The sequence below is a fragment of the Ovis aries genome, chromosome 22 (assembly GCF_016772045.2).
Source record: "Ovis aries strain OAR_USU_Benz2616 breed Rambouillet chromosome 22, ARS-UI_Ramb_v3.0, whole genome shotgun sequence".
Taxonomy (NCBI): domain Eukaryota; kingdom Metazoa; phylum Chordata; class Mammalia; order Artiodactyla; family Bovidae; genus Ovis; species Ovis aries.
The window spans coordinates 49,754,351-49,767,272 of NC_056075.1; the positions used below are offsets into that span (position 1 = coordinate 49,754,351).

A 12,922-nucleotide genomic window follows, 5' to 3' on the forward strand; every position below is an offset into this window, starting at 1 on the left:
GTTTCCTCAAATGGAAACTTGACACTTTGTTTCACAGCAGGAATTGCCCAGGTTGACCCACTGACCCACACAGCCTTGGTCAGCGGGACTGAGGTCCATGTGTGGTCTGAGGCTGAGCGCACCCGGAACCCCTCCCCAGTGCTCCCAGCACCAGAACCCAGGACACCATGGACCTGGAGGCCAGCAGGGCCCCGCCTGGGCTGCCATGCTGTGGACTCTCGCCAGCCCACAGCTCTGAGAGACTGGACTGGGTACTTACCGGGGAAGGGTGCGGTCCGCAAGGGCATTCTGATGGGCGCCAGGGTCAGCAGGCGGCAGGGCTGCACCCTGGAGGGGGACGGGCCCCCGAGCCCCGCGGAGTCCACGGAGACCACGGCTGTGGCGGCGGCTGCGATGGCCACGGTAGGGCCGCTGCCCATGGGTTTAAGGCTGCTGCGACAACCACCTGCAGAGGGGGACAGGGAGGTCAGCACGGGATGCCCAGCGTCCACTGCAGGCAATGCCGTTTCATTCTGGAGCATTTGAGCACCAAGGAAACAAGAGCATGGTGATCCCCTTTCTTGAAGCCCGTGACCTGGCCACTGTCCCTGAAATGAGTGTGATGAGCCCTCAACCTGTCCAGATGTCACCCGTGCACAGAGCTGTGTGCATCAGGGTCACAGTCTCCAGAGGACAAGCCTGCCTTAGAGAGAAGGCACTTCACTGCCGCTCACAGCACGAAGCTCAGTAAACAGAGCCTCTTACACGGTCACCTCCATTTCTGTGCAGCCACTGGGTCAACCGGTCTTCACTTGGCTGAACAGAAGCCAAGTGTGTTCTATTCAGGAGCAGAGCTGCAAGTCACACTTAAAATACCAAAGGGCACGCTTGCTGCCAGATTCCTGCATTTCTCTTCATTCCTGTCTTTCCGTATTTTCCAAACGTGCTATGATGGCATCCGCAGACTTTTTAAATTTAATTGTTTTTATAGAGCAGGTTTAGCACTACAGACGACTTGAGCAGCAAGTACAGAGAATCCCCACATACTTCCCTCCATCTCCCACTAGGATTGGGTGCTACGCTCATGAACCAATGGCGGCACATTACGAGCCCACGTCTACAGCTCCCGCTGCCGCCCACCGCTTGCGTTGCGCATCCTGCAAGTTCCGTCAAATGCAGAACTGAAAACCCCGTGTGCTCTGCCTGTTCACCTCTGCAAGCCAGAAACAACGAGGAAGACGTGGGAAGCTGAGACGGGCTGAAAGCAAGGCCTCTGGCACCATTAGTCAAGGTGTGACGGCAAAGGAAACATTCTTGAAGGCAATTAAAAGTGAAGCTGCGGCAAGTTATTCAGAAGATCTAGGTAAGATAACTCATGAAGATGACAATACTAACTAATGTATTTTCAATGTAGACAGAACAGCCTTCTGTTGGAAGAAGATGGCATCTAGGACTTTCTTAGCTGGAGAGGAGAAGCCAGCGCTTCAGAGCTTCAAAGGGCAGGCTGACGCTCTTGTTAGGGGCTACCGCAGCTAGCCCCTGAGCTTAAGTTGAAGCCAATACATTCGCCATCCCAAACTCCCAGGGCCCTTGAGCAGTATGCTAAGTCTACCCTCCTGCACTCTACAAACAGGATAGCAAAAGCACATCCCTTTACAACAGGCTCACTAAACATGTGACGCCCACTGCTGAGGCCTACTTCTCAGGAAAAAAAAAAAAAATGGATTTGTTTCAAAATATTACTGCTCATTGACAAGCACCTGGTCACCCAGGAACTTTGATGGAGACAGACAGGGCATTAATGTTTCCAAGTCTGCTGATGCAGCCTCCATCCTACAGCCCATGGACACAGGAGTCCCTTGACTTCTAAGTCTTATTATTTGAGAGTTACATTTCATAAAGCTGCTGCTGCATGCTCAGTGTGTCTGATTCTTTGCAACCCCACGGACTGTAGCCACCAGGCTCCTCTATCCATGGGATTCCCCAGGCAAGAATACTCAAGTGGGTTGCTATTTTGTCTTCCAGAGGATCTTGCTGACCCTGGGATTGAACCCGTCTTCTGCATCGAGAGGCAAATTCTTAAAGCCCCTCATAAGTCATGGCTGCCACAGATGATTTCTCTGGTGGATCTGGGAAAAGTCACCTGAAAGCCTTCTGCAAAGGACTCACCATTCAAAATGTCATTAAGCACATCTCAGATTCCTGGGAAGAGATCAAAACATCAACCTTAGCAGGAGTTCAGATGAAGTTGGTCCCAAGCTTCATGGGTGACTTTGAGGGCAGCGGGGAAGGTAGCTGCAGATGCTGTGGAAACAGCAGAACTGGAATGAGATGTGGCGCCTGAGGATGTGAGTGAGCTGCTGCGAGTTCACGCCGACATTGTAATGGATGAGCAAGGAGCTGCCTCTTAAGGATGAGCAAAGAAAGCGGCTCTTTGAGATGGACTCTACACCTGGTCAAGGTGCTGTAGAAACTGTCGAAATGACAGCAAAATGTGTTGCCTATTCTACACAAATGCAGCTGAGGAAGCGTGAGAGGCCGAGAGCGCAGACTCCAGGCTGGAAGGAAGATCTCCTGTGAGTGAAATGCTATCAAATGACACTGCAGGCAAAAGAGATCATTCTTGAGAAGAAATAAACGTATGCGGCAAACCCACTGCTGCATTATTTTAAGAAATTGCTGCAGCCACCCCAAGCTTTAGCAACATCACCCTGATCAGTCAACAGCCATCAACATCACGCGAGTTCCTCCAGCAAAAAGACTACAACCCACTGAAGGCTCAGATGATGGTTGGCAGTTATTAGCAATAAGGGGTTTTTTAATTAAGGGATGTACGCTGTTTTACACATAATGCTATTGCACACGTAGTGGGCTGTAGGGTAATGCAGAGATAATGTTTATATGCATTTGGAAGCCAAAACATTGCTTTATTACCATACGTCTTTTGTTGCAGTGGCCTGGAACCAAACCTGCTATATCTCCCAAGTGTGTCTGTTTGTCCTGAAAGTCCCCTGTGTCCTTTCATGGCTAGAGAGCTCATTTCTTTTTATTGCTGAGTAATATTCCACTGTATGGATGTACCACAGCTCACCCATTCACCTATGGAATGCTTTCGGGTTGTTTTCAAGTATCTAAAATTACCGATAAAATTGTTGCAAACATTTGCGTGCATGTGTTTGCTTGGACATGAGTTCTCAGCTCATTTGGGTAAATAGCAAGGAGTGTGACTGCTGGGTCACACAGTAAGACTACCTTTTGCTTTATAAGAAACTGCCAGACTGTCTCGCAAAGCGGCTGCACCATTTCGCATCCCCACCAGCCGTGAGGATGAGCTCATGCTGCCCCACACCCCGTCTGCACTTGGCGTCAGTGCTCTGGGTTTCAGACATTCCAGCAGGGGCGCAGTGGCGTCTTATTGTCACTCACAGATTTAAAGTCAGGGAAAAACCCACTATTCAACATATATTGTCTTAGTTAATAAAAACTCATTATAAAAAGGTATAAAATGGAGAAAATAAATGTCTAAAAACATCCGCACGCCCCCCCCCCCCAGCTGAACACTGGGGACCTTCTGCCATGCAGCCAACCAGAAGTTAGAGAGGCAAGGTCTGGACTGCCAGCACACTGCGTGCACGGCTCTTCCACGAGGCATTAGAATAAACACGTCCCCCATCCTTAAATGGCCCTCCCAAGTCCAGGTATTAACCAGAGCCTAGTGTTCCCAGCAGCGGACCCACCGCGCAAGCTTGCCTATTCACTTAACCAGCCACCATCACAGCAGGGCTGCCTGGTCAGTGGCTCTGCGGGTAAAGATTCCACCGGCAATCCTGCAGACACGGGAGACGCAAGGAGACCCCTGGGTCAAGGAGACCCCCTGGAGAAGGAGATGGCAACTGACTACAGTGTTCTTGCCTGAAAAAAAAAAAAAAGCCTACGGACAGAGGAGCCTAGTGGGCTATAGTCCAAACGGTCGCACAGAGTCAGACGTGTCTGAGCGACTCAGCGCACAGTATAAATAAGCGTGACTTGCACAACTGTGTAGAAAAAGTGACTTTCTGCGTTTAGTGCCCAATCCAGGATGGACGTTCAGGGTCGAAGCAGGGAGAGCATTCTAGGGTACGCAGGGTCAGTTTAATGAGGTAATTCTGAGGAAGCCCATGCACAGGGAGGCTTCACACAAAAATGTCTTTGTAAATTCAGCTTCCCTGCTTCGGGACTCCCATCTATCATCCCACCACTGGTGCTGGTGCTGGAATCTGACTCCCTGGCCCGGTTCAGAGTCAGGTCTGCCGCTGTGACCCAGGGCTTCACAGAACTGCAATTCTCGAAGCCACGGTCGCCGACCTTGGTGGTAGGCTGCTCTCGAATTTGTTGAATAAGTGGGTCTTTGGTTCAAAATGAAGATGGTCTTGAAGCAAAGGATGGGAAAGGAACTATCAGTGACTCAGACAGGTGCCAAGGCAAGAGCATGTTACAGATGGGCTGTGGGAACAGTTCATCTTCGAGTGAATTCGCCGTCAAAAATGATGATTCAACCAAAAGAGGAAAAAAAGTAAACCTTATCTGCCTCCTTAAAAAAAAAAAAAAAGACTCAAAAAGAGAGCTTTTAACCTGCTTTGCATCCATTTGGGTACGTATAAAAATGCGCTACTCACTAGTTAGAGCACAACACTGACTGCATAGTATCAGCGAAAATAGAAAGTTAATTATCAGTGCTGCCAAAATTACTGTCGTAATTGGTGGACGAGATGAGACGGAAAGAAGGGATCTTGTCACTGCCAGGCTCCCACCAGCTCCAGCCTTGCTCAGGCGCATCGTGTGTCTTGCTAGAGCCAGGTACTGGGCGTGGGAGGAAGAGCTGGTTCCTGACCTCCAAGACACCAAGCACAGGTGAGCGCAACCCGGGGGGGCAGCTGGAAGAGGCAGCACGCGCTGGGAGGGGGGCGGCTCAGGAGCCCCCGCAACCCCCGTCTGGAGTCCAGCGTGGGCGGGAGCCACCGGCAGCGTCCCTCCCCTCTCCATCCCCCGGCCCCCCGAGGCCAGGTGTTTATGGAGGGTCTCCACCTGTCAGACTGCACGCAGCCTGGGGCAGGAAAGATGAGGCCACAGGAGGCATTGATGCAAAAGATAATCGCCCACAGGGACATGCTGCCCGTGGACCCCAGCCAGGAGGTGCGTGGGGAGGATGGGCCCAGGGAAGCCAGCTGCTCCCCGGGAGAGGCCTCTGAGCTGAGCCTTGGAAGACGAGCAGGCACTCAATAAATTGCGTCAACTGATAAGTCATTATCATAACTTGCGTTCCCCAAAGGACTGCAGAGAATCCCTTGGTTGAGTAAATAAACTGAGATAAGAGGTCCAGCCAAAAAAATAAGAAAAAAAAACCTGCTAAGCCAGCTAAGAGATAAGCCAGAAATGCTCTCCCATAAGGATTACTTATAAAAATCAATGTTTCAAGCAAAACAGTAATTAACCGTGCGCTTCTCTTGGAGGCAGCCTGCAGCCTCCACCGGTCAGGCTCGCGGGCTCATTCTGCCGCTTCCATCACGGCCGCCACCCCCTAGCTCCCCCTCCGATAGCCAAACGTGCAAAGGAGCCCTGATTGCGCTACTGAGTGACCCCAGGGGAGCCACGCGCAGGAGAACCTCCACGGTCCTTGTTTGCAGCCAGAGCGTGGGACTCACCGAGATTCGGGGGACTCACAGGGGCCCCAGACAAAGTCCGCACTGACCCCCGGGCCAGGCGTGTCTGCCCCGGGCAGGGCGGGCGCCGGGGCCCTCTGGCTTAACACACCCCCTCCCTCCCCCGGGCGGGCTGCAGCATCGGGACGGGGTCTCCTTTGAGCCACCAGAGCCCACACTGTGGTCTGCACAGGGGCCTCGGGTCACTGACAGACCGAGGGAATCCTCGCAGGACACAGAGCCTGGGCTGTGTGCAGACCACTGGCCGGAGCCTGGGCTGTGTGCAGACCAGCAGCCTCTCCCCTCCAAACCCAAAGCCCAGCCGGCAGCTGGAGTCTGCTTTTCCCAGGATTCAACAGGAAAAAAAAAAAAAAAAAGGAAGAAAAAGGCCGGTGGCCCTGGGGTGGCGGGACAGGCAGGGGCTCTGGAACCATCCAGGCTGAGCTGCCCATCAGGCGCCATGCACTCCGGGGTGTCCACGCGGGCTGGGTGACCCAGTCTGTTCTGGTCTCCTGGGTTTTCTCTTCTCTCAGGCCTGCCCTGGACTCTCAGCCCTGTTCTCCGTCAGTGGCCGCGTTCAGTGGGGTACAGGGGAGCGGCAGTGCTAGAGAAGAACCCCGCCGTGACCCTGCTGTGGAGGGCCTGCCCTGGCACCGGAGGGTCCTCAGAATTTTGGCCACCAGTGGGCTGCAGGGTAGTAAACCACTAGAGATCTCACTCCCGTATCCGTCCAGAAGAGCAGGGTGAAGCCCTCGCCTGGAACATCAGATGCTGAAGACCCTGGAGAGGACGACCCTCATCTCGGGCTGCAGAGGGTGTGGCAGAAACAGCAGGCCGAGGCGGTCTTCTGACGAAGAGGACGCTCGCCTGATGCACAGGAGATGCTATGCCTCTGCTCGGCCACGTCCCCAAAGGACAGACAGTCACCAGTTTCTTTCTTTGTTTAGCATATGATTCAGCTGCTGCAGAATCCTCCAGGCGAGGTATCTGCCAACTGGTAATTATTTCTGCAAACACAAGTGCGTGGTCAAGAGGAGACTTCACGCATCTGTCCACATGCGGGGCTTTGCCTGTGTTCACACATGGAAGGCGGGCCTGGGGTCTTCGGTGACACCTGTGGCTTTGACACGCGAGCAGAGGGAAGGACAAGGGGACAGAGTCAGAGCTCAGGCTCTCCCTTCCTGCCCTGTCTGCTGAGGGCGTGTGTCCCTGCGCCCTGACCTCTAGCTGTGGGGAATAAGGAGATCCGTCAGCATTGACCCGGCTGCTTCTAGAAAGAGCAGCAATGGGTCTTGGTGCCTACAGGACAAGCCAGCACCCAGCTCCCGCCCGTGTGTTTGATTCTGTTTGCCTTTCTTGGTGTTTGTCCTGGCGGTTTTCTGAAGGAGACGTCCAATTCCTGGTTTTGGTCAAGTTTTCCACGTGCTGAGGAAGCAAACCCAGGAGCTGGGCTGGTTCATCACCAAGCTCCCAGGATGCTCTCACGCTGCCCTCAAAGTGTCTGTCTCTGGACCAGCTCTGGCTGTGCGTGAGCTGCCCAGGACACCCACCACGTTTGTCTTCTCTGCCCCCCCGGCCCCTGGGCAGCATCCCTGTGATAACAAAGTCTGTTTGCCAGAACCCCACAGGGGTGGTGAGTGGGTGACCCTGCAGTCCAGCCACTGACGTCACCCTGCTCCCTCCTCCAGACTGTGGCCCAGGCGTCCTAGTAACCTGAGCACAGAGGGGTCTCCACGCCCCTTGGTAGGACTGCCGGCTGCCCACCACGGTGGAGTGAGCACCACCCCTTCCCGAGGCAGCTCTTCCCGGCTCCCCGCAGCCCCCGGTTACATGCAGACCCACAAGGAACAGGGTCTCATGCACACCGCCTCCTGCCGCGGAGGGGGGCTCTGACCCTTCCCTTGACCCGCGCACCCCCTTCTGTGCCCACTTTAGACGCAACCTCTGATGTGTGTCTGCCTCCCCAGGGATCCCAGAGACGCAGTGCTCAGGTCCAGCCCAGCCACGATGGGAGGGCGCACGAGGTGGGGAGGTTCTCAGAAAGCTCTCTGCTCCATCTTTCCTGGAAAGAATAAAATAATGTCGAGATTTGCCCCTAAGCAACAGTCAGCGGTCAGAGGGCTCCCAGAACCCAGATGACAGTCTGCTGTGAGGAACGCCCCAGGAGAAGGAACACTCTCCGTTCAAAGGTCTCATTTCCTACCTTCTGGTGTCAAGAGCAACAGCATGCTGCCTGGCGTGTCGTGCAGGAGTGACCGTCCTCAGAGTCTCGTCCCCTCACTGCCCTGGCAGGCTGCCAGGGCACCAGCCCCGAGGTCCGAGGCCCGGAGGCCCCGGAGAGGTAGGGCTGGGAACCAGCACGTCTGGAAGCACGTCCGTCTCCGTATTCTAAAGGGTAACTCCCTTCCTAAAAGGACTCTCAGTGCAGAGTCCAGCCTCTGGGCCCAGGGAGCAGGGCGACGTCTGCTCGTGGGGGCGCACCAGTGTTCTGGATCCTCCATCAGAACCTTGCCCCTGCCCCCCAGTAGGAACTAAAGAGAGCGGGAGTGAAGTCGCTCAGTCGTATCTGATTCTGCGACCCCAAGAACTGTAGCCTACCAGGCTCCTCTGTCCAAGGGATTTTCCGGGCAAGAATACTGGAGTGGGTTGCCATTCCCTTCTCCAGAGTATCTTCCCGACCCAGGAATGGAACCCAGGTCTCCCGCACTGTAAGCAAGACGCTTTACCGTCTGAGCCACCAGGGAAGTCAATGGCAACTACGGTGAACCTCTAAGTCCAGGTCTGGAGACCAAGAGAGGAAGTTTCTCTTTCAGAGAGAAAAGCAAATACAAGACAGAACCCAGATGGGAATGAACCTGAGCTCATTCTCTGCAGATGTTACCACATTAACAGATCAAGGTCAGGCGCCAGTGGCCTGGACCAGAAATCACAGAAGCAAAACCAGATGGGCAGGGAAGGCCCCCCCCTCCCTTGGAGCCCCCGCCTTTCCCAGGGGGCCCCGTGAGCCTCACGCTCCCCCCATCTTTACTCTTAAAGTCAAACCCCTCACCATGTGGACGAGAAGTCCGCCTATGAACCAAGTCCTGCTTCTCCATTCTGTGGCCGCCGAATAAAGCTAATGCTACGCGCATGCATGTGCTAAGACGCTCCAGTCGTGCCCGACGCTTTGCAGCCCCGTTTCCTGTAGCCCGCCAGGCTCCTCTGACCGTGGGATTTCTCAGGCAAGAATACGGGAGCGGACTGCTGTTCCTTCTCCGGGGACCTTCCCAGCCCTGGGACTGAACCCACGTCTCCATGTTTTCTGTATCGGCAGGTAGGTTCTGTACCACTAACACCGCCTGGGAAGCCTGGCGCTGCACAGATTCCAACTTCAGCTTTGTTATTTGGCTACACGAACTCAAAGTGTACAAGAACATTTTTCCCCGGGGCAGAGGGTCTCGGCTGGGTTAGGGGTCCATCCGACTTAATTCTAGTAACACAAGCCTGGCTCCAAAGTGTTCACTTCTGCTAAGCCCATCTCAGCTGTCCGCGTCTCTGCCTCCCCTCATTTCAGACACTCGGAAGATGGCTTTCCCATCAAGTCCCCTCCGTCTACCACAGAACCCAGTCTTGGCTGGCATGTCTGGTGCAGACCTGCTCTGCAAAGGGAGGATTGCCGCCCACTTGTCTCACTTAAAACTTTAGGAGCCAGCCCTTCCCAAGGAGGCTCTGCCTTCTGACTCGTCTTATTCCACCTTCGTCTACACATCTGTGCACGTTTCCACTTGCATCGCAGCGCTGGGATGCCCTGTTGGCCCCTGATACACGCAGGCTGTGGGCACAGACCCTGAAGATGCCGCAGCGGTATCAGAGACCCCCCGCCCCAGGGTGACTGAGGACCCCTCCAGCTCCTCACCCCTGACCGGGGGATGAAAGGCACTCCCCGTGCTGACGCTGGTGCTGAGCCCCAGGCAGGAGTAGTCCGGCCCCTTCCCCTCCCACACGGAGAGGAGCAGGTGTGGCTTTGACACGTGTCTCTGTCCGGGACACTGCAGACACAGGCTCCCACGGTGCCCTGGGCCCAGCTGGTTGGTGACCCAGGACCTGCCCGCCCCAGGCCCAGGCCCACACACCTGAGACACCCTTGGAGCCACATCGCAGCCCGGGATGGGGGCGAGGGTGACCAGCCCCCGCCCCCGCCACAGACGGCACAGGCGAGCACGTATGAGTTAGCTCGCGCTGAAAGGGGCCGCAAAGAGTCGGACACGACTGAGCGACTGGACTGGACTGAACTGAAGAGGGGGCAGGCTCACTGCCTTTGTGCTCCGGGTGGACACCCTACTTTACTGCTCTTCCTGTGATTTCATGAGACTTGGTGTGCAAGTTTGAATCTCACTTTTAAAGTCAGAGATTAATCACACGGCCCCGAAGAGCAAATAGCTGCTAATACTGGGTGATCTAAACATCCTGAGGGAAAGAACAGCCAGTGACGAAAAGGGGAGAAAGGCAACAACCGTCTCCACTAGCAAACGATGGGCCGAGGGGGCAGCAACACCTAAGGGGCCGGCAGCCCAGCCTCCCCCTCCGACTCCCAGGCCCTCGGGCGGGAAGGCGTGGGGTGGGCGACTGCAGGGGGTAGGGGGGCGGCGTGGGGAGGGACTGTGACGAGTCCATGCCCACCCCCACCCCGACCCCCAGCTGAGCTGGACCCCAGGGCAGGCTCAGCAGAGCAACGACCCCCACCAGCCTCACTTTCCATGGAAACACTCGAGACCTCGCACATTAACAACCTCCTTGAGGGTGAGACGGTGTTCTCAGGACATGTCCAGGTCTGGTGGGTACACCAGGCGCAGAACAAATGCACGTCAACCCTGTGGCTCCCAGGCAACATTCGTCTCCAGACGGATTCATTCCAGAAGCAGCTGAGCGATCTCAGTGGGTCCAAGCAAATTCTCCAGCCTCGGGGTTTACTCCTAGAGGGGCCATCTGAGGGGCAGCGGGCCACGCCTGCCCCGTGCAGCATCCAGGGTGCACGCAGCTGTCCCTGAAAAGACTGTTTTTTTCTAAGGAATGCAGTGGCCGTGGCAAAAACACAACTTTTTGCCTGGAAACAAAGGCATTTCCCTGTGAAAGTCACAGCGTGCGGATTCCGTTCCTCCCAGGCAGCCCGAGGTTTCGGTGACCTTGGAAAGGACACGGCCTGCGTGTCTGCACAGCAACGAAAGGCGTGGGGAGGGCTTCGCTGAGACATTTACCGACACGACCTGCCCACCACCCAGCAGCAGCTGTCCAGCTGCTTCATTATGTTCAGTGCACAGGACCTACAGGCTCCCCTCACGGGTCTCGTCACCTCCCATGGCAGCTGTGAAGCCCAGGTATGATGCCCAGCCCCGTCTCTCTCTCCAGAGATGCATTTAGACAGTGACGCCATCGACGAGCTGACGGTTTTCAGGGATTTTCCTGTTTGCTCGTGTGTCTCTTCGTTATGAAATTAAGATGACTGACTGCCTCGTAATGGAGACACCAACCCACCTTTCCCTTCAGCCCCGGCCAGCAGTGGGTGCTGTCCTGAGTCCCCAGGGGATGGTGTGAGGCCGTCACAGGGCTGGTCGGAGGGTCTCATGGACCCTCGCTGGACAGAGCTTTCATAGGTCATGTCCACACTGATCACGCCACTGCTCAGAATCCCAGCACTCCCAGGAGACAGCCTCTGGGCCAGGGCTCCATCCATACCTCCAGTAAAGACGTACGGTGTTTGAGGACAGGAGCCTCTGAGACAGGAACTGTCATAGACATGTCCTCGCCATCTGTAGCTATTGCTGAAATGTGCTGCCCGGAACCACGGTTCAGCAAATAGGGGTCCTTATAGAACTGATACCCTGGTGAGATGAAAACGTGAGTTTGCAGAATCAAAGTGTCCGTCAGGGTTGGGGGGCTGATATCCTTGCTGATGCACGAACAGCAGGGAGCAGTTCTTCTCTCACACGCAGACCGGTCCAGGGAGTCCGGCAGCCCACGTGGTCTGGTTCAACACTGCCTCCCTGGAAACCAGCCCAGCCTCCCCGGGAAACAAGGGTCCCCCAGGGCGGTGAAGATGCTGTTCCTGAGTCACAGAGGCCGTGAGGGTTCTGGGAGCTCAGGCCCGTCCACGGCAAGGGCCTTATAAGGTGTCTGTACATAGTCCCTGCTCAAATAAAAGCCTGTCAGCTTCCTTACAATTTTAAGGCATCTGCAGAGGTGCTGGCCCCCATTTGCTGAACCGTGGTTCCGCGCAGCACATTTCAGCAGCAGCTACAGATGGCGAGGACATGTCTATGACAGTTTCTGTCTCGGAGGCTCCTGTCCTCAAACACCGTGCGTCTCCACTGGGGGTATGGATGGAGCCCTGGTCCAGGGGCTGTCTCCTGGGAGTGCTGGGATTCTGAGCAGTGGCGCGATCAGTGTGGATGTGACCTATGAAAGCCCCATCCAGCGAGGGTCCATGAGACCCTCCGACCAGCCCTGTGACGGGGCAGAAAGAGCCGGGGGGCGGGGCAGGGAAGGAAGGAGGCAGGGGGCAGGAGCACAGGATGCTCGGTGCAGGGCATTCACCCGTAACCGTCATTCCTGCCAGGGAGCTCCCGGGAGCCGGTCGCCTCGCCCAGACTGCTCGCGGCCTGCAGCAGCCCCAGGAAAGGCAGAGAAGGCCCGTAGCGTCAGGGCCACAGCAAGGCGGAGGGCTCCTGGGAGAAGGGACACTGGTGAGACAGCTGCACGTTTACTGTGCCCGACGCAAAGAGAAGACCACGGCCGCGTGAGCCTGGAATCCATGAAAACCCCAAACAAAACATATGGAAAGTCAAGATGAACCCAAGAGGAAGGCGGGTCATCCTGTGTCCCCGAGGACGATCAGGCTTCAACAGACCCGCCCGACTGCATGAGGGAAGCTGGCCTTACATGGTCCAAAGGCATCAAACACGGATGCGTTCAGGGCTGTGGGTCTCAGGCAGCCATGACCCTCAAAGCAAACGCAGCCAAACCCACTTCCGATCACTCCTCTGCTGCTCATCGCCTGGGGAAGCCACTCGCTTAGGGGACAGCTCCTCCTTCCATCCGGAGTTTCCACTGGGAATCCCCGGATGAGACAGCCTCCCTTGGTCCCCGGGCGGAGCAGAGGCAGCTTGCAGCCTTAAACACTAAGCTACACGTGACACCATGCCTGCAGGAAGGTGCCCACGCATACACACACACACACACACACACACACACACCCATTCTCTCCGTGTGGACACAGCCACACATCCACC

The 12,922-nt window shown here is 55.7% G+C and overlaps 1 protein-coding gene across 1 annotated transcript in view; it reads right to left on the reverse strand.

Annotated features, from left to right (window-relative positions):
- TCERG1L (transcription elongation regulator 1 like) overlaps window positions 1-12,922 on the reverse strand; it is a 193,913-nt gene that overhangs the window by 154,757 nt on the left and 26,234 nt on the right. The window contains exon 4 of the mRNA XM_060404836.1: window positions 260-445. Within this exon, the coding sequence (XP_060260819.1) occupies window positions 260-445 (186 nt within the window). The remainder of the gene's footprint in view (window positions 1-259; window positions 446-12,922) is intronic.